The sequence below is a fragment of the Chiloscyllium punctatum genome, chromosome 21, assembly GCF_047496795.1.
Source record: "Chiloscyllium punctatum isolate Juve2018m chromosome 21, sChiPun1.3, whole genome shotgun sequence".
Lineage (NCBI taxonomy): Eukaryota > Metazoa > Chordata > Chondrichthyes > Orectolobiformes > Hemiscylliidae > Chiloscyllium > Chiloscyllium punctatum.
This window is the reverse complement of record NC_092759.1, coordinates 18336517-18363163: the sequence shown is the minus strand read 5'-3', so window position 1 is coordinate 18363163 and position 26647 is coordinate 18336517. Positions and strand designations below refer to the sequence as shown.

General features: G+C 47.6%; 1 protein-coding gene across 9 annotated transcripts in view; it reads left to right on the top strand.

Moving 5' to 3' along the window:
- The window catches only part of slc16a13 (solute carrier family 16 member 13), a 31385-nt gene extending 5704 nt beyond the window's left edge, over positions 1–25681 (top strand). For 2 of the 9 annotated variants that reach the window (XM_072591643.1, XM_072591645.1), the window contains exons 2-6: positions 6086–6309; positions 12567–12787; positions 14835–14978; positions 21426–22211; positions 24070–25681. In XM_072591643.1, the coding sequence (XP_072447744.1) occupies positions 12583–12787; positions 14835–14978; positions 21426–22211; positions 24070–24344 (1410 nt within the window). In that variant the 5' untranslated portion in view covers positions 6086–6309; positions 12567–12582 and the 3' untranslated portion in view covers positions 24345–25681. Of the gene's footprint in view, positions 1–3289; positions 3415–3780; positions 3801–6085; positions 6310–7624; positions 7845–8824; positions 9094–9120; positions 9907–12566; positions 12788–14834; positions 14979–21425; positions 22212–24069 lie in introns of those variants that run through there. The other 7 variants (XM_072591644.1, XM_072591646.1, XM_072591651.1 and 4 more) reach the window with 7 other exon arrangements.
- Positions 25682–26647: the final 966 nt, after the last annotated feature.

Here is a 26647-nt window from a genome sequence, read left to right as displayed (position 1 = left end):
TTAAACAATGGCATAACATTAGCCACTCTTGCTAGCAGAATGGGCTGGTAACTTGTCTAAAAAGCTGCAGGACAGGTGGTGGTTTTGTTGTTGGTGAGATTTGAATATGACGTAAGTCTAGAGATCAAAGGCTGATGATGACGAAGAAATGATCGTTGTAAACACCCAAATTGTACCCGCCCTTGAGGGAGGGAAATCTGCAGTTCTTACCTGGTCTGACCTACATGTAAAATCCAGACCCACAGCAGTGTGCTTGACTTATTACCTGTCCTCTATGGTGGTCCTGAGGCAGTAATTACAGCTGATGATGATGATAGGCGATGCTTCCTTCTGTGTTGACCACAGCGGGAGAAGGGTATTAGTCTGCTCTGTACTAGCATATCTATCCTGTACCAAATGCCTACTGCTCGTGCACCAGTTTAAGTTACGCAGTAAGTAAAATATGCATTCCTGGGATGGACAATTGTGATTGGCCAGTAGAGTCACAGGGTCATTGCGTCAAACAGAATGGAAACGGGCCATTCGGCCCAACTTGTCCATGCTGACCAGGTTTCCTAAACTGAACTTGTCCCATTTGTCTGAGTTTGACCCACATCCCTCTAAACCCTTCCTATCCACGTACCTGTCCAAATGCTTTATAAATGTTGTAATTGTATCTGCCTTTACAACTTCCTGTTGCAGCTCGTTCCACACTGGCATCACCCTCTCCATGGAAAACGTTGCCCCCTCATGTCGCTTTTAAATCTTTCCCCTCTCACCTTAAACCTATGTCCCCCTAGTTTTGGACTCACCTACCCTGGAAGAGACCTTCGCTATTCACCTTATGCATGCCTCTCCTGATTTTATAAACTTCCACAAGATCACCCCTCAGCCTGTGACTCTCCCAGGGAAAAGATTCCAGTCTATCCAGCCTCTCCTTGTAGCTGAAACCCTGCAACCCTGGCACCATCCTTGTAAATCCTTTTTACACTCTTTCCAGTTTAATAACATCTTTCCTACAGCAGGGTGACCCAGGATTTTATGCAGTATTCCAACTGTGGGCTTACCAATGTCTTGTTACATGATGTCCCAACTCCTAGACTCAATGGTCTGAGCAATGAAGGCAAACTTGCCAAACGCCTCATTCACCAGTCTGCCTGAGATGTCACTTTCAAGGAACTATGTACCTGAGCTAAGTACTGATCCATGCTCTGAGTTTGTCTCTCTCATTCCAGATACTACTTGCCTTAAAATAGACACACTTCAATCCATCACACAGACTGCACCTTTGCCCTATCAAGTGCCTATCCTTCCTCACAGACTCTCTGCACCCTCTTTCTGGCTGTTCACTACCTACTCCATCATCTGATCCGTAGCTCAGGCTCCCAGCCCTCTGCCAATCTAGTTTAACTCCTCCCAAAGAGCTCTAGCAAACCACCTGCCCACGATATTGGTGTCCCTCCAGTTCAGGTGCAACCCGTCCTGCTTGTACAGATCCCACCTTCCCCGGAAGGAATCCCAATGATCCACATATCTGAAGCCCTCCCTCCTACACCAACCCTGCAGCTACGTGTTCATCTGCACTTGCTCTCTATTCCTAGCCTCACTAGGGTGTGGCACTGGTAGCAATCCTGAGATTACTACTCTGCTTGTCCTGCCTTCTAGCTTCCAACCTAACTCCCTATACTCTCTTTTCAGATCCTCCTCCCTTTCCCTACCTATGTCATTGGTACCAACATATACCAAGACTTCCGGCTGCTCTCCCTCCCCCTTACAACTCGATCAGAGATATCCCCGATCCTGGCACGCGGGAGGCAACATACTATCCAGGAAACGCGCTTTTGAAAGCCTCTCACTTACCAGATGTCCCTTTACCTGAGAACAGCATTCTTCCAAACAACTTTTGAAAGTTCCCATCTAATCCCATCAAAGTTGGCCTTACCCCTGTTTAGAACTGCACCATGTGGACCAGACCTACCCTTTTTCACAACTATTTGAAAATCAATAGAATTATGGACATTGGTCCCAAAGTGCTCCCCCACGAGCACTTCAGTCAGTTGCCCTGCCTTATTTCCCAAGAGGAGGTTGAGTTTTGCCCCTTATCTGGTAGGGCTATTAACACAATAATTGAGAAAGTTTTCCTGAACACACTTCACAAAAATTTGCCCCCTTCCAAGCCCTTAACATTTTACCCAGTAAAATCCCCTACTATTTCAATCCTATTATTCTTACAGGGTATCTGCGATCTCTCTAAGTATTTGGTCCTCAATTTCCTGCTGACTAATGGGAGACCTATAGTACAACCCCATCAAAGTGATCAGCCCCTTCGTATTTCACAGTTTCACCAATTGCACTTCATTTCATGGTCCTTCAGGAATATCCTGTCTAAATATTTTAAGCACGGTGGCTCAGTGGTTAGCACTGCTGCCTTTATAGGTTTGATTCCAGCCTTGGGCCACTGCCTGTGTGGAGTTTGCACATTCTCCCATGTCTGCCTGAGTTTCCTCCCATTGCCCAAAGATGTGCAGGTTAGGGTGGATTGGCCATGGGAAATTGTCCCGTAGTGTCCAGGAATGGGCAGGGTAGGTGGGTTAGCCATGGGAAAGGCAGGGTTTCAGGGACAGCATGGGGGGGGGGGGGGGGGAAGGGTGGGTCTGGATCGGATGCTCTTCAGAGGATTGGTGTGGACTTGATGGGCTGAATGGCCTGTTTCGACACAAGAACTCTATTATACTGCTGTGATGTTTTTCCCAATCCAAAATGCCACTCCCCCTCCTTGTTTGCCTCCTCTTCCTAAAGCACCCTGGAACTTGGAGCTGCCGGTCTCGTCCCTCCCACAGTCACCTTTCTGGAATATCTATAATATCTCAGTCCTGTGTCCCCATCCATGCCCTAGGTTCATTTGCTTTACCCGTCAGGCCTCTTGCCTCGAAATAAATACCGTTTAATCCACCCGTCTTCTCTCATTCCCTGCCGTGTTGGTGGAATGTGCAGACAGCAGGTTGCGGCTGAAAAGTGGGAGTCAACTTATACACCTGGTTGACTTCTCCACCACAAACTGCGGTAACTCTGAGATCTGTCACAGACGTGCTGTATCATGTCATAAATCGAGCTGCAGATGGGTAATGATTGAATGACCTGGTCAGAGAGACCGGAGAATCAATGAGCAATTGTTGACAAGTGTCGCAACCTGATAAGCTCCCAGGATGTTCATGCAAACGTTGCAAGACAGGTTCTCATCTGACTAGGATCCAGAGGGAGAAGTGATCTGAATTTCACACCTGTGCTCTCCACTTCTACCCCCCCCCCCCCACCTCCCTTCACAAATGTGCTCCCTCCCCACCCCACTCTGCATCACCGACCTTCAGGTGTGAGTCCGGAGCCAGTATTGAACAGGGCCGTTCGACTTTGGGAGGCGTTGCCATAGCAGGACAGGTGCTTTTAAGCTTTGCCAAGGGCTCTCGGAGCTCTGGACTGCTCAGCTGGTTCCCTGTAAAAGTAGCTGGCCGTGGAATCGGGCTCACTCCATGTGTGGATAGGATGTGTCTGCTTGGAGGCAGCTCCCAGAGATGTCATTGGGGTCAGGATTTCTGCGATCCTTTGCGGGTGGGGAAACTTCAAGGGAAGAGGGTGTGCTGCCCTGCGTCATGCTCCATAATCCTGGCTGCAGTAAAGCAGCGAGTTAATCCTTGACGCTGACCGAGTTAACCAGCTGGCTAACCGTTTGCCCCTTGAGTGGGAGCAACGCTTGAGGGGAGAGTAGGTTGTGGACTCAAGAAAACGGAGTAAACCGCACCTGACAACCTTCAATATAGAGAGGGGTCAGTAGGCTCACTGGACCCAAATAAGTGATCAGTTCCAGCAAAGGGAGGGGCTGCGATAGCTTTGAAAGTGAACGTCTTAATATCATTTTAAAACAATTTAAAACATTTGAAAATCGTTTTGCCAAGAATGGTTGGGCTTTGTTTGCTTGGGGGTGAGGGTGTCCACTGAGGCTTGGATTGGTCTCCTGGATGGCTGGTTTGCAATGATACCAATGGCGTGGGTTCAATTCCCACACCGGCTGAGGTTATAATGGGAAGGCACAGTGTCTCAGTGGTTAGCACTGCTGCCTCACAGCACCAGGGACCTAGTTCGATTCCAGCTCAGGCGACTGTCTGTGTGGAGTTTGCACATTCTCCCAGTGTCTGTGTGGGATTTCTTCCGGTTGCTCCAGTTTCCTCCCACAGTCAGGGATGTGCAGGTTAGGGTGGATTGGCTGTGCTAAGTTGCCCCATAGTGTCCAGGGATGTTCAGGCTAGATGGATTAGCCATGAGAAATGCAGGGTTACAGGGATAGGTTAAGGGGTAGGTCTGTGTGAGATGCTGTTAAGAGGGTCAGTGTCGACTTGATGGGCTGAATGGATTAGAGTGGTGCTGGAAAAGCACACCAGTTCAGACAGCATCCGAGGAGCAGGAAAATCTGCCTTGCGCAAAGACCGTTCCCTCCGTGACTACCTGGTCATGTCCACGCCCCCCCAACAACACACCCTCCCCTCCTGGCACTGTCCCCTGCCACCGCAGGAATTGTAAAACCTGCGCCCACACTTCATCCAAGGCCCCAAAGGAGCCTTCCACATCCATCAAAGTTTCACCTGCACATTCACCAATGTCATTTATTGTATCCGTTGCTCCCAATGCGGTCTCCTCTACATTGGGGAGACTGGGCGCCTCCTAGCAGAGCGCTTTAGGGAACATCTCTGACCACACCGCCCCGTGGCCCAACATTTCAACTCCCCCTCCCACTCTGCCGAGGACATGGAAGTCCTGGGCCTCCTTCACTGCCACTCCCTCAACACCAGACACCTGGAGGAAGAACACCTCATCTTCTGCCTCGGAACACTTCAACCCCAGGGCATCAATGTGGACTTCACCAGTTTCCTCATTTCCCCTTCCCCCACCTCACCCCAGTTCCAACCTTCCAGCTCAGCACTGTCCCCATGACCTGTCCTACCTGCCTATCTTCCTTTTCACCTATCCACTCCACCCTCCTCTCTGACCTATCACCTTCATCCCCACCCCCATCCACCCATTGTACACTTTGCTACCTTCCCCCACCCTCCTCTCTGACTTATCACCTTCATCCCCATCCCCACTTACCTACTGTACTATATGCTACTTTCTCCCCACCCCCACCCTCCTCTCATTTATCTCTCCACCCTTCAGGCTCTCTGTCTGTATTCCTGATGAAGGACTTTTGCCCGAAACGTCGATTTTCCTGCTCCTCAGATGCTGCCTGAACTGCTGTGCTTTTCCAGCATCACTCTAATCCAGAATCTGGTTTCCAGCATCTGCAGTAATTGTTTTTACTACCTTGATGGGCTGAATGGCTTACTTCCATACTGTAGGGATTCTGTGATCATGAAGAACTCTCATCCTCGACCTCTCCCCTTGCCTGAGGTGAGGTGACCCTCAGGTTAAATCACCACTAATTCTCTCTCTCTCTAATGAGAGAGCAGCCTGTAGTTTGGAAAGACTGTGGTGATATACCTGGGTCTCTTAGGAGAGCCGAGAAGGTTAATGGGAGACTAAATTGGGTTGTTCAGAATCTTTGAGTGTTTTGATAGAATAAATGAACTGTTTCCAGAGGGCACCATTGGAACTCAGATTGAAGACAATCATAAACAGAGCCATAGGGGGAACTGGGGAGAATCCTTTGTTTAAAGCACAATGGATCTCTATTTTAAAAAGAAACTTGCAAATTGAGTAGTGAATAGAGTTGTAATTTATGCACTGCAACAGCAAATGCCTTGGAACACACTGCCTGAAAGGGTAATGGTAGATTCAAAATGAAAGGGAATCAGAGGAATGGGAAAGGTTTGGGGGAAGGAATGGAGGGAGCAGGTGGTGAAATTAATTGGAGAGTTGTCATCAAGAATCAAATGGACCCTTTCTGTGTACAGTCTCATTCTGTTGGCCCTGTAGGAGCTGCTCTGCATCACTTGGACATCGATAAAGAAACATTTTTAGCCTGTGGTACAGATTAATCAAGTCTCTGAATGTGTGTTTCCCCCTTTCCATTGATGATTTGGGGTTTGCTAATGTTTTGCCATTTGCTATTCCCCAGTCACAGCCCTGACAGCACTGAGACAGGAGAACTTGAGGCCAGCGAGTTTGGAAACAGCAGCATTGAATGACACCACAAAAGCAGAAAGAGCCACTCTACGCTTGTGGTTAGAGTGGATATTTGGAGATGGTCCCTTGGCAAGGTGACGGGACTTGAAAGGAGTCAGCCCAGAGTTCCTGTAAACAGCAGTTACAGAGCCTGAGGCCAGAGATTGTGTAGAGCAGGTAAATCATTCCAAACATGCACATGCTGAGATTACAAGAGGGAGTGGAGGATAACAGACACAATCAGTAAGATTGGGTTTAGTGAGCTCAGGAATGAGGTGCTACACAACAGCAGCATGTTCAGATAGCAAGTAGAGGAGGAAAATAATTAATGAATATAGGAATGATTCACTGGGGTACAGTCCTACACACACTGACTCTTACTGGGGTACAATCCCATGCACATAGTCACACTGACTCTCACTGGGGTACAGTCCCACACACGCACACACTGACTCTCACTGGGGTACAGTCCCACACACGCACACACTGACTCTCACTGGGGTACAGTCCCACGCACACACTGACTCTCACTGGGGTACAGTTCCACACACACACTGACTCTCACTGGGGTACAGTCCCACACACACACTGACTCTCACTGGGGTACAGTCCCACACACACACACGCACGCACACAGACTCTCATTGAGGTACAGTCCCACCCACACTAACTGACACTCACTGGGGTACAGCCCACATACGCACACTGACTCTCATTGGAGTGTAGTCCCCCCCACACACTGACTCTCACTGGGGTACAGTCCCACACACACACTGATTCTCACTGGGGTACAGTCCCACACACACACTGACTCTCACTGGGGTACAGTCCCACACGCACACTGATTCTCACTGGGGTACAGTCCCACACACACACTGACTCACTGGGGTACAGTCCCACACACACACTGACTCTCACTGGGGTATAGTCCCACACACACACTGACTCTCACTGGGGTACAGTCCCAAACACACACATACTGACTTTCACTGAGGTACAGTCACACACACACACACACAGACTCTCATCAGGGTGCAGTCCCCACATACACTGACTCTCACTGGGGTACAGTCTGTCCATGCTGAAGAGGATAATGTGGTTGTTTTTATGCTGTGAGAATTCTTATGCCAGCAGCAACTGGTCGATGTTTCCCCTGTAGAATATGCCTGACCTTTTCAGCTGCAAAGTGTTGTTTGTCTGGAGTGTGGGGTGAGGCATTGCTGCTGGTTTGTCCGATGTTTATGCTCAGTTTCCTGGGACCAAGCTAGCTGACCTCAGTGATAAGGAAACAAAATGCTCATCATCTCCTTTCCTGATTTGGGATCTTGCTGTGCACATGTTGGCCGCGCCATGTCCCACAACATGGCTGCGGCTGCATTGAATGTGAAGTGATTTGGAAAGACCCAAGCTGCCGAAGTGAGCAGGTTATAATTCCCAGAGGTCCTTGCTGGTTTGGTGATCGGACCTGGGGTCAGGTGAGAGGCTGGGACGTGTCGCTTTCTCTGGCCCTCGGTGCCGTTGTCCCGAATTCCCTGCCCTACCTCGGGCAACTGCCTGCAGTGACTCCTGCATAATGCAGTCCGACAGGTCTGTCGACTCTTTTATGTAAATAAGGCCCTTGTGCAGTTACTCCTCCCTCATCACGTAGCTCAGTCACCGCTGACGACCTGTAGAAGGTACCGGAAATCTGCCACCTGTCTGGCAGTGGCTGGGTGAGTGATGGGACAGTATATGTCTATGAGCAAACACTGGTCCCTGTTTCGATTTCACTGCACCAGGGCGCCTGTTCCAAAATGCTCTTTGTCTTTGCCACTCTGTGAATCTCCACTTTACAATTTGGGAGGCTGTGTTTCCCTCTGCTGTTTCTTGAGATGCAGTTTAATAAATGGCCGTTGAACAGGGAGAGAATTGTTTTCCAGTTTTGATTAATCTCTGCTTAGTGTGACTCGCTGAATTGGGTCAGGTCACAGCATTATTGTTACTGAGCACAGACAGGTTCAAGTACAGGTGTGAGGCGAGATGGGACCTTGGTAACGGGTTGTTTAAGGGCTTTACACACTTAATCTCTCAATAATCCTGTAGGCAGTGAGTGAATGACTTGTAATAGGAACAGGAGGAGCCTATTCAATCCCTCAAACTCTTACTATCCTATGAGATCAAGAGGAATCTGCAGCCTAACTCCATTGACATCTTTGTCCCACATTTCTTAATAATTTTGATTAACGATCCATGTTAGATTTATCGTTCTAAAGTCAATTGCCATTTATGAGAAAAAAAGTCTCAATTTCTGCCACCGTTTGTCTATAAAATGATCTGACTATAATTTTTAGATTCCCCATCCCTCAATTCCAGACTCAAACCAGTGGGAATAGTTTCTGTCAGTCCTTTTTGTTCCCCTGAACATTTCAAATTTCAATCAAATCACTGAAAACAATCTAAATTCTGGGATTTCAACTCGAGTTTGTGCAAACTGTCTTTGAAGCAATCCTTAAAGCAGATTTGGGTTGGGGGTCAGAAGTGATCTGGTGACATTTTAGTCAGTTCAACTGATGTTCAACTGTGGGCTTCCTGAATCTTCCAATTGTCACAAAATGTTGTCTCACTTAAAATAAGTAGAGCGCACACCTGTGAGGAGACAGTGTAGACAAAATTGTACCCAGTGCACAGCACATAGGCCATTCAGTCCCTCTTCTGACTCATTGGAAGGGCTATCAGCGAGTCCCGCCTCATGCCCCTCCCCTTTTCTCTAGCCGTGTGTGTGTGTGAGTGTGTGAGTGAGAGACATCCTTCAGTAACCATTCTGATGATCTTAGAGCTCTGTGAAGGTTGTTTCATACGTCAGATGTAACTTGAGAATTTTTTCTTAACTTGAAAGGCAGAGGATTGGAAAGGGGGAGTTTGCTATAGCAGGAAGTGGCAGCATTTACTGAGTGGGAGAAAGTGGTTTATACTGCAAAACAGGTGCCTTTTCAAAATAATATTTTTAGTCACTCTGACTGTTGGTACTGAGATTTCCTCTTTCAAGCTCTCCATGTCTATCTCCCATCCTTCAATCCCCTTGTCTAAAGCCCCAAGTTCTCCTTTTACCCTAGACCACTGGGTTGCCTTCTGTTTCTCTGTCTCGCTCTTTACTGTCCACCTCTTCTATCTCTTTCTCTGTTTATCTGTCTGTTCCCTTTTCCCCACTTCCTTGATTTCCTGTCCCCAAGCCTCTGTTTCCCCCTCCTCGCCCCAATTCTCTCTGCCTCCTGTCCTCGGTGTCTCCCCTTCTCTGCGTTCTGCCCTGCACCTATTCCCCTTCCCCTCTGCGCTCTGCTGTCTGTCTCCTTTCCCCCTTCTCTCATGCGTCTCTTCCTTCCCTACCCGTTTTCTTTCCAAATGTCTGTATCCTTCTCTGTCTACCAACCCACTCCTTTCTCACATGAATCAAATTAACCAGAGAAGCAGTGATGCTGTTTCACGTGACATTCTCCCTAAAAATAGTCAAGAAACTCATCACAAATCTCACTCCTTCCTCTCATCTGAATCCCCTTCCTCTTCTCTCTTTCTCTCATCTGACCTATCCCACATCAGTAACGTTTTTACTAGGTTTCAACTTTGCATTTCTGAAGTTTACAGCTTTGGTCTTTTTAGCTGCTAAAGTTAGTGGTTCTTTACTTCTCTTTGTGTGGCTGACTTCAAAGACAGTTTCAGTTGAGCTGTCCATCTACAACACGTGGTCCCGAGGTGGCCCTGCCCTTCCCCGCACTGAGCTGTGAGAAACCGATCAGGCAGGTGGGTGACTGGGATGTTGGGGTGGGGGAATGGGATAACTGTGGAAGAGCAGGATAAGCTGGGACTGAGATGCAAAAGCAGCTTCAGACAGATGCACTCACCTTCAAACTGGGACTGTGGGAGGATTCTTGACTGAGTGTTTAAATGTGCCTCACAAGCAAAATATTAGTTATGTTAACCTGTAAGGAGGTGGGGAAGCCTGCAGAAACTAAGGTTACTGCATGAAAGGATAAGAGGGGTTTTAATAGAGGTGTTTGAAATTATGGAAGGTTTTGCTAAAATAGTTAAGGAAAACTATGTTTCCATTGTCAGAAGGATAGGCTCTTAAAGGATCAATGAAATGTGAGGTGATTTATTTTAGCAGGAAGAACATTAAAAAGCAATATAAAATCGGGGGTACAATTCTAAAGGGGTGCAGGAGCTGGGAATAGAGGTACACAGAGTAATGAAGGAGGCAGGACAGGGAGACAGCAATAACTGAAACATACAGTACTTTCGGTTTTGTTAATAGATGAAGGGGCAGGGAGATTATGTCGAGCTTGAACTTGTATAAGACACTTGTTAGACCTTAGCAGTAAGAGTGTGTGCAGTTGTAGAAAGGATTTTAATGCATTGAAGCGAGTGTAGGCACGATTTCCAAGAATGGTCCAGGGGTGAGGAATTCCTGTTATGTAAATAGATTACAGAGTTTGGGAGTGTTCTACTGAGAGGAGGTCCGATAGAGGTGGCTCTATCGGATAGAGCCACTGGGCGGCACGGTGGCTCAGTGGTTAGCACTGCTGCCTCACAGCACCAGGGTCCCAGGTTCGATTCCAGCCTTGGGCGACTGTCTGTGTGGAGTTTGCACATTCTCCCTGTGTCATTGTGGGTTTCCTCCGGGTGCTCCGGTTTCCTCCCGCAGTCCAAAGATGTGCAGGACACAAGGGAGAACTAGGTGGTGGCACGGTGGCTCAGCAGTTAGCACTGCTGCCTCATAGCACCAGGGTCCCGGGTTCGATCCCAGCCTTGGGTGCCGGTCTGTGTGGAGTTTGCACATTCTCCCCGTTTCCTTCGGGTGCTCCAGTTTCCTCCCATGGTCAGGTGAATTGGCCGTGCTAAATTGCCCATAATGTAAGATGCATTAGTCAGAGGAGAATGGGTCTGGGTGGGTTACTCATCAGAGGGTCGGTGTGGACTGGTTGGGCCAAAGGGCCTGTTTCCACACTGTAGGGAATCTAATCGAATCGAATCGAATCTAATCAGGTTTTCAGAATCATGAGGGGGCTGGATAGACCAGATCAGGAGAAACCGTTCCTGTTCAGAAAAGGAACAAGATGATCTGGGAAAGAAATAAGAGTGAAGTGAGGAAAATCTTGTTCACCCAGCGAGTCGTTACGGTCTGGAGTGCACTGCCTGGAAATACGGTGGGATCAGATTCAATTGAGGCTTTTGAGAGGGGCATTGGATGGGTATTTGGATGGAAAAAAAAAGTGTACAAGGGTAGGGGTGACAAGCAGGAGACTGGCATCAAGTAACAGTGTTCGTTGAATGAGCCGACTCAGGCGGGTTGAGCTGAATGACTTCTTCCTACACTAGAACAATTCGGAGAGTGGGCGAGATATAAGATGATTAGCGAAAGAACCAGGATTGGAGGATGGGGAGGGGGGGGGGGGGGGGGCGGAGGGGGAGAAGGGATGTGGAAAGTGACATTGAAGCCCAAGATCAAGTGACAGAGCCAGCTCAATGGATCGACCAAACGGTCTCTCCCAGCTCCAATTTCTTGTTGCCGCAGACTGTGCCCCTCTGGAAGCAGGTTCAATACGAACTTTCAAGAGGAGAATGAGTTGGAAACAGTGGGGTGGGGGGGCGCTAGGGAGAAAGAAAAGTGGGACTAATTTGCAGAACAGGGTTGGTGGACTGCATGGCCTCTTGTCTGAAAGGGTTATGAAGGGTCAATCTCTAAGTGCCCAGGAAGGAAGGCTTCTTGGCAGGCTGCCACATGGTCTGGGTCAGGGCCAAGTGTACATGTTACAGTTTGCTGTCTATCTGGTCAGCAACTTGACATACTGTTCCGTCAGTGAAGCAGATTATCTGCCTGCCAGTGTCTGGGTCTCCCGAATGAGGAGCTCTGCTCCCACGGAGGGGGGTGGTGGCTGGCATGAATACCCATAGCACGGGGAGGCATGGGAAAGGCAGGGTGCTGAGTACCGGCGTATACCCCATGTTGATTGGTGATTCCCATAGCAGGGGAGGTGGGGGGGGATGCTGATGTGAATGGGGAATACACCTAGGCATACAAGCCACCTTCCCGCCCCCCCCCCCCCACCCCCACAATATCCCTGGCCACCTAAAGGCCTCCTGGAAGGTCCCCAGTTGCCATCTGCTGTGCTCCTGAGGCAATGTTTTGACCACAGTCAGAGTTTGTAGCCACCTGCTCCTTTGCCCAGTTCCCTCCTGTGCTAGCGCAGAGTGGGAAGGGGGGGAAACCTGTTCCTCAGGCAGGAAACACTCCAATGACAGTCAGAGCAGGGTGTTCATAGTGTGGGCCTGTCCTTTTTTGGTGTTGTTTTAGGGTCAGGATCGCTGACGTTTCTACAGCTGTTTTCAGACTTAAGATGTCACTGTCTCACACCAGTTCCTCTTTCCTGCCCCTTACCCCACCCCTGTTCTATCTGAAACAGGTGAAAGGTCGCTGGCATGGCGACCCGGATTCCAGAAGAGGTTCCTGATGGTGGTTGGGGTTGGGTGATTGTTCTGTCAGCATTCCTCATGTCGGCTCTGGTGTTTGGGGTCATCCGTTCCTTTGGTGTGTTCTTTGTGGCGTTTGTGGAGTACTTCTCAGAGGCTTCGAGCACCGTGTCATGGATCACATCAACCGCTATCGCCATTCAGCAGTTTTCCAGTGAGTAGCCACACTGGTGTTGGGGGGGGCAACAATTTCTATGCGGCAGTACCTGTGGTCTTTTACCCAGCACTTGGGAGTGTGGATTACTCACTGTGTAACTGTACAGAGTCACTGCTAATTCAGCAGAGTAAGGTTATTCCAGATCAAAGGGGTAGCCATGGGTATGTGTATGGGCCCCAGTTATGCCTGTCTCTTTGTCAGCTACATAGAACAGTCTATCTTCCGTAGTTACACCGGCACCACTCCCCACCTCTTCCTCCGCTACATTGATGACTGCATCGGTGCCACCTCGTGCTCCCGCAAGGAGGTTGTGCAGTTCATCAACTTCACCAACACATTTCACCCTGACCTTAAATTTACCTGGACCATCTCTGACACCTCCCTCCCCTTCCTGGACCTCTCCATCTCCAGTAATGATGACTGACTTGACACTGACATTTTTTACAAACCCACCGACTCCCACAGCTACCTGGATTACACCTCTTCCCACCCTACCTCTGGCAAAAATGCCATCCCGTATTCCCAATTCCTCCGCCTCCGCCGGATCTGCTCCCAGGAGGACCAGTTCCATCACAGAATACATCAGATGGCCTCCTTCTTTAGAGACCACAATTTCCCTTCCCACGTGGTTGGTTGAAGATGCCCTCCAACGCATCTCGTCCACATCCCGCACCTCCGCCCTCAGACCCCACCCCTCCAACCGTAACAAGGACAGAACCCCCCTGGTGCTCACCTTCCATCCCACCAACCTCCACATAAACCGCATCATCCGCCGACATTTCCACCACCTCCAAAAAGACCCCACCACCAGGGATATATTTCCCTCCCCATCCCTTTTCCACTTTCCACAAAGACCGTTCCCTCTGTGACTACCTGGTCAGGTCCACGCCCCCCCAACAACCCACCCTCCCCTCCTTGCACCGTCCCCTGCCACCACAGGAATTGCAAAATCTGTGCCCACACCTCTTCCCTCACCTCCATCCAAGGCCCTAAAGGAGCCTTCCACATCCATCAAAGTTTCAGCTGCACATCCACCAATATCATTTATTGTATCCATTGCTCTCGATGCGGTTTCTTCTACATTGGGGAGACTGGACGCCTCCTAGCAGAGCGCTTTAGGGAACATCTCCGGGACACCTGCACCAATCAACCAAACCGCCCTGTGACCCAACATTTCAACTCCCCCTCCCACTCTGCCGAGGACATGGAGGTCCTGGGCCTCCTCCACTGCCGCTCCCTCACCACCAGACGCCTGGAGGAAGAACACCTCAACTTCTGCCTTGGAACACTTCAACCCCAGGGCATCAATGTGGACTTCACCAGTTTCACCATTTCCCCTCCCCCACCTTACCCCAGTTCCAACCTTCCAGCTCAGCATCATCCTCATGACCTGTCCTACCTGCCTATCTTCCTTTTCATCTATCCACTCCACCTTCCTCTCTGACCTATCACCTTCATCCCCACCCCCATCCACCTATTGTACTCTTTGCTACCTTCTCCCTAGCCCCACCCCCCATTTATCTCTCCACCCTGGAGGCTCCCTGCCTCCATTCCTGATGAAAGGCTTTTGTCCCAAACATCAATTTTCTTGCTCCTCGGATGCTGCCTGACCTGCTGTGCTTTTCCAGCACCATTCTAATCTAGACTCTGGTTTCCAGCATCTGCAGTCCTCACTTTTGCTTAAGGATTACTCTCTGTGTATCTGTATATAGTCATTGTTAATTCATGCACAGTAAGGATTACGCTCTGTGTAGCTATACAGAATCACTGTTAATTCAGCAGAGTAAGGATTATTCCCTGTGTAACTGTACAGTCACTGTTAATTCAGGAAAGATTACTCACTATGTAGCTTTACAAAATCATTGTTTATTCAGCTGAGTAAAGCTTACACACTATAGCTGTACAGAATCACTATTTGTTCAGCCAGATAAGGATTACTTGTCTATATGATTAGCAACAGTTTACAGTACTGGATTAAACTGCTGGAGATAATGAATTGAATGCACTTTGAGAAATAATTTCTCCTGTTTCCCTTTCCCATTAGGTCCCATAGCCAGTGCTCTCAGCAATTACATTGGAGCCCGTTCTGTGGTGATGCTGGGTGGTTTTCTTTCCAGCTTGGGGCTGGTATTTGCTTGTTTAGCTACAAATCTGATTCATCTTTACCTGTCGATCGGACTTCTCTCAGGTGAGGCAGGAAGTGGCTGAAGGTTACTAACTGGAAAGTGTTCACGTAACAGCAAAGCTAGAGTCATACAGCCTGGAAACAGACCCTTCGGTCCATCTCGTCCATGCTGACCAAGTTTGCCAAAGTAAACTAAACACACCGTCTGTGTGAAAAGGTTGACCCCTAGGTCTCTTATAAATCTTTCTCCTCTCACCTTAAACCTATGGCGTCTAGTTTTGGATTCGCCTACGTTGGGGAAAAGACCTTGACTCTACTCTGTATTCATGCCCCTCATGATTTTATAAACCTCTGTAAGGTCACCCCTCAGCCCCTGACACTCCATACTCCACAATTGGCAACAGCTGATGTGTGGTTAGGTGCTAGGCCACTGAACATCATTCTGCTCAAGAGGAAGAACATCACCTGGTGAGGCACAAAACTGTCTGGCTTTCTAGAATTTGTAGTGTACGAGGAGGCCATTCGGCCCATCCCACCTGGTGCAAGCTCTTCGCACGGAGCCGTTTCCTTCAGTTCCATTTCCTGAAAGCGTTCTGGTGTGGGCTGGGCACTGAGGCTGCAGTCTTTTTCCCCCGTCTTCGGTGGCTCCACATAAAGACGTGATTTGCTTTGTTTGAGGGATTCTAATGACACTGACAGGCTGATAACTATTGGTCGTTCCTGAGTAGATAAGGGTGTCAAGAGGCAGGTACCCAAGTCTCTGACCTGTGTGACTGTGCAGTGCTTCAAACAAGCCGGGCATGACAGAAGAAAATCGTGGACAACTATATAGTGCAGGACAGGAGACCCAAGTCGACTAGATTGAAGGGGGGGAAGCATGACAGCTTTGCTTCCTTGAGGGGTATTACTGAAGCTAAATGCTCATTCTACTTATGCCTGCCTTTTATTTCCCTATTTGATAAACTGAAGTTACATTCTCAGAACTGAAATGGAGGCAAATTTAAACTCCTTCGGAGTCTATGATTAGCAGCATGAACATAAGCACTACACAGCCATGTCTTTCAACCATAGTTCTGTCGTACAGCCAGAAACAGATCCTTCAGTCCAACCAGTCCATGTCAACCATGATCCTAAACTAAACTAGTCCCACCTGCCTGCACCAAACCCTATACCTTCAAATATTTCTTAGTGATCGACTTACCTAAATGTCTTTTAAACGTTGTAACTGTACCCGTGGCCATCTCTTCCTCTGGAAGTTCATTCCACACACCAACCACCCACTGTGTGTAAAAAAAAACTTGCCTCCTTGTCTTTTTGAAATCCTCCCCGTCTCACCTTAAAGATATGCCATCAATCTTGAAATTCCCCACCCTAGGGAAAAGACACCTGCCCTTTCACCTTATCGATGCCCTTCATGATTTTAAAAACCTTTAGAAGGTTACCCCCCAACCTCCTGTGCTCCACTGAGAAAAGTCTGAGCCTTCCCAGTATATTTTTAAAACTCAAACCCTCCATTCCCAGCAACATCTTGGTAAATCTCTTCTGAACCCTCTCCTGCTTAATATTCTTCCTATGAATACATTGAGTCATAGAGATGTACAGCACAGAAACAGACCCTTCGGTCCAACTCGTCCATGCTGACCAGATATCCCAACCCAGTCTAGTCTCACCTGCCAGCACCCGGCCCATATCCCTCCAAACCCTTCCTGTTCATATACCCATCCAGACAACTTTTAAATATTGCAATTGTACCAGTGTCCACCCCTTCATCTAGCTTATAAAATGTCAAAATATATATATGTAGTATCTATAACCCCCATTGTAATCACAGGGACATGAATAAAAGTCAACTTACTGCAACTGCATTTATATAGTTCCCAGAGTGTGGTCAAGTGTCATGAGGTGCTTTGCAAGAGGTTGATTTGGGGAAGAATTGACACCAAACCGCACAAGCAGTTGTTAGATGATGTATAGCCTGTGTGATCCTCTGATTAAAAGTCTGGTCCAAAGCATTTCGAGTCATAGAGTCATAGAGATATACAGCACAGAAACAGACCCTTCGCTCCAACCCATCCATGCTGACCAGATATCCCAACCCAATCTAGTCCCACCTGCCAGCACCCGGCCCATATCCCTCCAAACCCTTTCAATTCACATATCCATCCAAATGCCTCTTAAATGTTGCAATTGTACCAGCCTCCACCACTTCCTTTAGCAGATCAGTCCGTACCCATACCACCCTGTGTGTGAAAACTTTGCCCCTTGGTTCTCTTTTATATCTTTCCCCTCTCACCCTAACCCTATGCCCTCCAGTTCTGGGCTCCCTGACCTCAGGGAAAAGACTTTGTCTCTTTATCCTATCCATGCCCCTCATGATTTTGTAATACCAAAATGGCATTTAGTCCATCTTTTCCATATGAGCTTCATTCTGCCCTAACTGCACATTCCTGTTTGTTTCTCCATTGTGTGTTTATCCGGCTTTTCCCTCTTTCAATGTATTAGCAATATTCACTGCAGTCACTTCTTGTGGTAGCGGTTCCCTCACTGTCTGGATAAAGAACATTCTCCTGAATTCCCTTTTGGATGTGTTAGTGACAGACTGTTCCATTGATACCCCTACAAGTGGAAACACCTTTGCAATGTTTGCCGTTTCAAACCTTTTCACAATTGTAAGGTTTTCCATCAGGCCACCCTCAACCACTTCTTTTCTAGAGAAAAAGAGTCTCAGCCACTTCAGATAGTTATAACCTTCCAGTTCCGGACATCATCTGACCACAAAAACAGCCAATATTTTGTGACAATTTTTAAACTACAGATGTGGTACCATAGCAGAAGTGAGTTGCAGAAAATCTACAATAAATCTTAAAGATTTCAATTCATCCGCTAACTGAACAAAGAAGTACTGCAGGATCCAATGAAAAAGTTGATGTCTTTGAAACTTTTATAGGCAGCCATTAATGATAATGGTATCACCCTCTCTTATTTTGATTCTATAGGCTAACTCTCCAAGATCCCTGTAGTAAATGAAATCTGAGTTGTGTTTCCCATTTCACTGATCTGCCCTCGTCCTCCTGAACACCATCACTGTTCTCTGTGCTTACTGCATTGCCAAGGCTCAGATGAAACTTTCAAATTATACCCTGTATATCCAAGGCCTGGTTATTATAAAGAGCAGCAGCCCCAAACATTTCTTTTTATTCATGGGACATGGACGTCACTATGGCCAGTGTTTCTTGGCCATCCCTAATTGCCCTTGAGAAGGTGGGGGTGAGCTGGCTTCATGAATTGCTGCCGTGTGTTGTAGGTAGACCCACAGTGCCCTTCCTTTCCAAGACTGTAAAATGACTCCTCCCCACTAAGCTCTGTCCCTTGGATAGCTCTGTATCCTTAATGGCAGTGCTCCTTTATCCCAATGGAATTTAGTTTTGATAACCAGTCTATGATGTGGGCATTAGTCAAATGGAGATTGAAGCTCTGTGCCCATCACTTGTGCTCTCCTTAAGAAACCTGCCACTTCATCAAATGTTTCGATCAAATTTGTTTTCCTATTAAAAACAAAACAGTGATAACCATCATTGATTAACTCCTTCTTATCCAGGTGAAAATTAATTGCTGTCTACAGCTTTCCCACCGCTGGCATTAGGCCGATTGGCCTTTTAATGCCTGGCTTGTCATTCGACCTGAAGCTATGGGTGGCATGGCCTTCACTTCTGAGTAGCTAAAGCAGGGGTCCGTGCTCTGTTACTATTACAAATTTGCATCCATAAAGCTATTGGTGGAACCTTTTCACACTAAAGGTAACTCCAAACCTCCCTCCTCTATCTGGGCATATTTCTGCCCAGATTCTGCCAAAATCTGGGGAAAGTATGCTATTGGGTGCCCCTCACCATTGGGCCATCTGTGAGTCAGCACTACCCTGATGCCACATGGGGAGTACTACCTGTCAGCATGGTTTACCGTTGCCTCATTATAAACAACGGTGTGACATCTACATCCTTCCTGTCCTCTAGTACTACTCAGTATTCAAGGAGAATTGAGAGATTGTGGCTCAAATGTCTGGAAATTTCACCCTTTTTCTCAAACTCACAACATGTATAAATACATTGTATAATATTTTGAACTTGACATTGCAAAAAATGCAAGGGAGGTTAGTTTGTTTCAATACTGTACATGAGGAGTCTCGCTGCACTTGGCATTAGAGCTTATATTTCTGACACGTTTACATTTTATGCAAGTCGTTCTCTGGTGCTTACAGCTCTGAGGGGGTTTGCAGTTTGCTGCCTTTCACTGTGCAGTAATAGGAGGGGGCCTTAGACTGACACCTTTCTCCGCTGTGTCCATGTGGTGGCCATTGGGCCGAACTTTACAGCATTCCTCGTGTGTAATCCTGGGGCCTTGCAATATGGTCATTTACATTATTCGGCTGTCGATCGTTCTTCGCAGTGGCGGAGCAGCAAGTCAAAGAATCTTTTTCACTAAGTTGGTGGTCCTCCAGCAGAGGTTGTATGACCTTGGGAATGCCCCATAGAGCACAGAACCCGACATCACAGAGATGCCTGTGTCCAACCTCAACAAAAACATCCCCCTTCTGGACTGACTTGCCTCCTGCAGCGACCTACTGTGTATTCCATCCTGACTTGAGGATTTTCTTATTTTTGAACACCTAATAAGTGACTATTCTTTATCCACCTCAATCCTATCCAGTTTCTCCACTACCTCCCACATGGCTGTGTTGTGCACAGTATCCTGTTTCACAAAAGGAAATCCAAAGTTTATACTTAGTGCCATGCTTTCTACCTTTACACATGACTACCCTTTTACTCTTTACATGTTCCTCATAAAAGACACACTGTTCATGCTTTATTGCACCTGCTAAGCTTTGCTGAGAAATTCTCTTTGCCTGACTTACTTCCTGTTTCAGGGTTTCAGTTCTTCTCTGTACTTTCTTTCTTTACATGTCATTCACAACCTCAGGATGTCTCAGGTTTCTTTGCAGGAGTCAGAATGTCTTAACCGATACGTGTCAGCAAAATAGCAACGCAGTACGACTAAGTCATTTTTTTTGTTTGTTACGTTAATGACATCTGTGAGTCTTGCCTGCCCTGATGTGTGTGTGTGTAGAGCCACATGTAAACCAATGTGGTTTGACTTGTCTCCCCTTTGGGATGATCAACACTCATTTAAAATGGGTAACAAATGTTGGCAATGAAAGAAAGGAGCCATCTGGGTGGATGGATCTTCTGTCTGATAGCTTCGCTTTGAAAGATGGCATATCTAACAGTGCGGTGCTCCCCTCATTCCTAACCCTCCGATGGTGCGGCACTCCCTCAGCACTGACCCTCCAGCAGTGCCCACTCCCTCAGCACTGACCCTCTGACAGTGCTCACTCCCTCAGCACTGACCCTCTGACAGTGTGGCACTCCCTCAGCACTGACCCTCTGACAGTGCAGCACTCCCCCAGCGCTGACCCTCCAACTGTGCGGGGCTGCCCCAGTGGTGACCCTCCAACAGTGTGGTGACCCCTGAGTCTTCTGGCTGAGAATCCTACCAACCTGGGTCACGGTTGGCCACCCTCTCTGTCAGCCTCCATCTGTGTAAGGGCGCACTGTGTTGAATTGTGACATGCTGTGTTTGGGTTGGGCGATTGTGTGTTTAGTTGTTCAGCCACTCCACAGTTTGTTAGAGCTGTAATGGTGAGACCTTCTGTTGTGGTTAAACTTTGCCCTCTTGTGTTCTATTCTTTGTAAACTTAAGACTACCTAAATTCTACTGCCTGGGATCTTCACTCACAGCAAGCCCTGCTCCCCTATTTTCCCAGTGGTTGCTAATCTACATTGAAACATCTCACCCATTATTTTCAAATGCATTCATAGCCTCAACTCCCTTCCACAGTTAGCTCTCCAAAGCTCACAACTCCCTGCGATCTCTGCACTTCTCGAACTCGGGGCCCTTGATGATTGCTCTCGCTCCCACTTTGGCGGCCCTGCTTTCAATTGCTGGCCCCAAATTCTGGAAATTCCTCCCGAACCTATGCTTCTCCACATCATGCTCTTCCTTTAATACAATCCTTATAACCTATCTCGTGATTTGACTGTTGCTTATGGAGTCATAGAGTCATACAGCACAGACACATGCCCTTCAGTCCAACCTGTCCATGCCAACCGAGACGTACAAGGAGGTTACCAAGACTGGAAGGTTTGAATTAATAGGCTGGGACTTTCTTCCCCTGATGCATACGATACTGAGGGGTGACTTTATAGAGGTTTATAAAATCATGAGGGACATGGATAAGGTGAATAGCAAAGGGTGGGAGAGTCTGTAACTAGAGAGCAAAGGTTTAAGGTGAGATCTGACTTTACATCCTTCTGTGGGCTCTTGTTATTCATTGTTTTATAATGCACCTGTGAAGCACTTTGGGTCATTCCACTGCATTGAAATTGTTATATAATGATAAGTGGTTGGTATTTAGCTGTCCGAATGTAAACATTGTGTTCTCCTGTTATCCGGCAGGCTTTGGCTGGGCACTCGTCTTCACCCCATCCGTTGCTGCTGTTAGTCGATACTTTAACAAGAGACGGACTCTGGCAATGGGGATGGCTTTCACTGGAGTTGGCATTGGCTCCTTTGTCTTCTCCCCACTCTTCCAGTACCTAATTGATGAGTACATGTGGCGGGGGGCACTGCTGGTCATTGCGGGCATGATGCTCAACCTCATGGTGTGTGGTGCGTTGATCAGGCCCCTGACCCTGAAGGAAGACCTGGTTCGCGCAATGGCTCCAGGAGAGAACTCGTTATGTTGTCAAGGTGCCAGGAATGTGATCTTCGACCTGCTGGACCTGAGCCTGCTCCGACACTGGCCCTTCCTGACCTTGGTGCTGTCTGTGACCCTGATAAATGCTGGCTATTTTGTGCCTTATGTCCACTTTGTGGCCCACGCTCAGTCCATTGGCTTCGATGAGTACCAGGCCGCATTCCTGATGTCAGTGGCAGGAGTGATGGACCTGATTGGTCGGCTGCTCTCCGGCTGGTTCTCTGACCTACGCAAGCTGCGCCTGGTTCACATTCTGATCCTGTGGACCATGCTGACAGGACTGAGCTTGCTTGCCATCCCCTTGGGTCGCACCTACCCTGTGCTGATGTTGATTGGCATGGCCTACGGGTTCTGCGCTGGGGCCTTGACACCTGTGGTGTTCTCCTTACTGCCGGAGATAGTCGGGATTGGGAGGATCTACGGAGCGTTGGGCCTGCTGCAGATGTTGGAGAGTGTAGGGGGACTGCTGGGAGCACCAATATCAGGTAAAGAAAGCACCCTTTATTCTGAATTTTGCATTATGGACACCTGGGTGTAGAAACATTGATCTCTATGATTCTATGTTAAGGTTCTAGTACTAACGTTGGTAGTTAGCATACAGATCAGTCATGATGTAATTGTGTGGCACAGCAACCTTGAGTGAATGAATGGCCTCTCCCTGTAGCTATAAGAAGGATGATCCTTTAGTTCCAGGTGAATTTTTCTCTTGAGGTGCAGTACTCCGAACTGAACACACCAAGGGTCAGTACCACTGAAGCATCACCTCTTCCTCTCAGCTTTGAGATAAAGATTAACTTTTCATTAGCAGCTTTGATTGCTTTTTGCAGCTGATCACTTTCTCAAAACGGTTTCGAGTCTTAGAACTGTACAGCACGGACGCAGACCCTTTGGTCCAACTCGACAATGCCGACCAGATATTCTGAATTAACCTAGTCCCATTTGCCAGCATTTGGCCCATATCCCTCTGTACCCTTCGTATACCCATCCAGATGCCTCTTAAATGTTGCAATTGTACCAGCTTCCACCACTTCCTCTGGCAGCTCATTCCATAACGTACCACCCTCTGCATGAAAAAGTTGGCCCTTAGGTCCCTTCAAACTCTTTCCCCTCTCACCCTAAACTTATGCTCTCTAGTTCTGGACTGCCCTACTCCAGGGAAAAGACCTTATCTATTTACACTATCCATGTCCCTCATCCTTCAACAATCCATGGAAAATAACCTTCATCTATTCAGCCTCTCCCTATAGCTCGAACCCTTTAACCCTGGCAACATCCTTGTAAATCTTTTCTGAGCCCTTTCAATTTTAATAATATCTTCCCTATAGCAGGGAGGCCAGAATTGAATGCAGTATTTCAGAAATGGCCTAACTGATGGTCTGTACAGCTGCAGTTTTTTTGTGTGAAAATCTGACAGAACTCTTTGCTTGTCCAGATTCTCATTTTTCACCACGTTAAAGGCACTGAATGTGCATTTATATAGCGCTGTTGACGAGGACCTTCCAAAGTGTTTTATAACCAATGCTACACTTTTGAAGAGTAGTTCATGTTTTATGTTTGCAAACATGGTAGCCAATTTGCAAAACCATCTCCTACATTCAATAACCACATTTAGGGCAGCGGATTAGGGATTAATATTGGCCAGGACCCCAGGATGATCTCCCTGTTCCTCTTCTAGCAGTTAGAGACCAAAAAAAAACGGCAGATGTTGGAATCCATAGTAAGCACGCAGGAGACTGGAAGAACACAGCAAGCCAGGCAACATCAGGAGGTGGTGAAGTCAACGTTTCAGGTGTAACCCTTCTTCAGGACTGGGAGTGTGTGTAGGGGGAAGCTGCAGATAAAGGAGCTGGCAGGGGTAGGATGGTGAAGTGGGGATAGGTGAAAACAAGTAGAGGGTACGACCTGGTTGGCCAATGGGAGGAATGAATCCTGTTGGTGGCAGGGAGGAGTGGAAGGGAGGGGAAAGGGCTGGGCAGGGAGTCGGGGGATGGGGTGGGAGGTTATTTGAAATTGGAGAACTCGCTGTCGAGTCCTCCGGCCTGTACGTTTCCCAGGCGGAAGATGAGGTGGTATTCCTCCAATTTGTGGTGACCATGGAGTTCCTTTACATCCATCTGAGAGGGAAGATAGGGTGTCATCAGAAATGTGACGTGTCTTGACAGTGCAGAATTCCTTCAGTCTGGCACTAGGAGTGTCTGAAGAGCATAAATATTCCAAGATTTTGTTGTGGGATTTGTACTTGTGACTTTCTGACACAAAGGTGAGCCTCTTCAACTCAATATTGACGAGTCTCAGCTATTTGCAACAGGCTGACCTAACTTTTTTTCACATTTCTGCTTCTAGGCTGGCTGCGTGATGCAACTGGTAACTACACGGCTTCCTTTGTGGTGGCAGGTACTTTCCTCCTGCTCAGCAGCCTGGTTCTGATTGGTATTCCTGGTGCCTTGTCCTGTTCCTGTCTCCCGCCTGCCAGGCATCCCCAGACAAAGAACACGAAGGAGGAGGAGGAAGAGGAGGAATGCAAGTCTATGGCTGACTCAGATGGATCTGGGCTGGAGGCGCAGTGTGTCCCGATTGAGCCCAGCAGTATTGCTTGCAGAAACACAGTGATGGCCTGAATTAAGAAACACATTTATGCTGGGAGTGGATGTTGATGTTTAAATTGAGCTGTCTCCAACTCCAAGTGAGATCGGAGTGAGAATTGACGCCATTCTATCAGCCATTGCAGGCTGGAAGTTGGATGGAATCCATGGCAAACAGAGTCTATTTAAACAGCGCTTCTACAGAGTACAGGAAATGGGCTAAAATCCCCGAGGACAAATCCCTCAGCAAAAGGCAGTACGTTGTTGATGGTGACATGATACAAATTTGATGCATAAAATCATTAACTTTACAATAGTATTGATTAAGGGAGGTACTAGCAAATCATCTCCATTAGACTGGAACTCATTATGCCACAGTAACCTATTAATGCTCACTACCCCTTTAACACTTGCCCATTTTCTCCCATCCCACCCCCAATTAGTGATAGCTGTTTGTATAGGCACCGGCTCAGCCTGACTGGCAGAGTTCACAGTTCAGAATCAAGTCTAGTTGTGCATTTGTTGATCTTGGCAGAGAATGGGCCGGGCTGTAGTCCTCATCAGTGCCTCTGAGTTGAAAGAATCAACTTCCTGCCTGCTGGAAAGACTGTGTCCATACGGTTGATGGTAAGAGCTGGTATGAAGGTTGCTGCTTGTTGTTAGCAGGCTCCTGCAGATATAACGCCTGAGGTAGGTGGAATTGTGAGGAAGGAGCAGAAAGTGGGAAGGCAGAGACACCTTTATTAGCAGTGTGGACAGCTGCCAGACTGCAGAGCACTCAACTTGGGGCTTTTAGAAAGAACAGTTACACCACGTCAACCCACCTCCACCGTCACTTGGCTCTTGAGACGGCGCCTCCTGTCTTGGGCCCCAAATTATCATATCGAAGACATGATAAGTTCTAACTCCCAACTGATATAATCATTGAGATACTATATTAACTAACTCAGGGCAACTGGAATTCAGTCAGACTTCAACTTCTTAGCTTTCTTCAACTTAACACACAGACTTGGTGATTGTGTTAACCTGTGAAATAGCATTTGGAGAGCGTGGAACAACTGAAGGTGGGAATCTCCTTATCGGGGACACTGTCAAAATTGTACTCACTGGCCCTGTTCTCTTTCCCTCTGGACCTACACCGGTTTTATGCCTTCGAACCTGGCAGTTGGGTTTGACTATAACTTGGTTAGGGTTGTAAGTGGGTGATGTGACTAATTTGAAGGGGAAGGCAGGGGTCTCCTGTTGGCTTTCTCCGTGAGATTTCTCAGGAATCCCCTGCTCCTGAGCGCTACCAAAAAAAACCCTGCCTGTTCATTGCTGCAGATCGAATAGAAACTGAGAATGTTCAAACAATAAAATCATTTTTAAAAATACTTTTAATGTTGTCATTTCTTTGTTAAAGCTGTGTTACTGCCAACTAAGATCCTTGACCCTATCCTTGACTAGTGCTGGGTTGGTATAACTAGGCCAGGGTGCTACTGTTAACTTTGGTTATCTGGACTGGGGAAGACAAACACTATCTGGCTGTGTGAGTCAGCGACTGTTTGGTGAGGATGGGATTTGAATTTTCATGTTGTCACGGTTAGCCTGCCTTCCATTTATTGTAGGGACCTACACCCGAAATATAGCTACTTTGGTGAGGTGCCAGAGAGCACCAGCACCAGTGCTGACTCTATGAATGACCAATTCAACTGGTGGAAGATCCCAACATCTTTCCCTTATATATTCCTCCTTAAATAGTCAGATTCCCTCTTAAATGCCTCAATTCCAGATCCTAAATGCTTGCTGCATCAAAAAGTAATTTGTTTCTCATTGCTTATTTTGCCAATTCCCTGAAATCCATGCCCTCTGGTACTTGATGCTGCCAACAGTTTCTCTGCAAGTTCTGATCCCTCATGATGCCTTCATTAAATCCCATGTTGATTACTAGGTGTGAACTAAGTTTCCTTCCATTACTTGTTTGTTGATTGACTTGTTTCATTCTGGGCACCTAAGTCCGTATATATTCAATTCAAGTTGGGAAGGAGTGGGAGTTGCGATTTGGAGAGAGATCCCATCAAAGCTGAAACTTGAGTTTCTGCTCTAGATTTCCGGTTAATGTTTTTGCTCAACTCCAGAAGGTGCGCTGAACCTGTTCAGAGATATATTACACTTCCATGGAGCTGGTGGCCTCCTGGTCCAGCGCAGGCACACTACCAGTGTGCCACAAGAGGGCCCCTGGTAGCATTGGCCACAAGAAGGTTCTGGTACACACTTCCAATCAAGGCAGAATCAGCTTCTCTCCTGTTCTGCTTAGCCTAGAATGCATTGGAGTATAGGAATGGAGATTGTGCATGGAC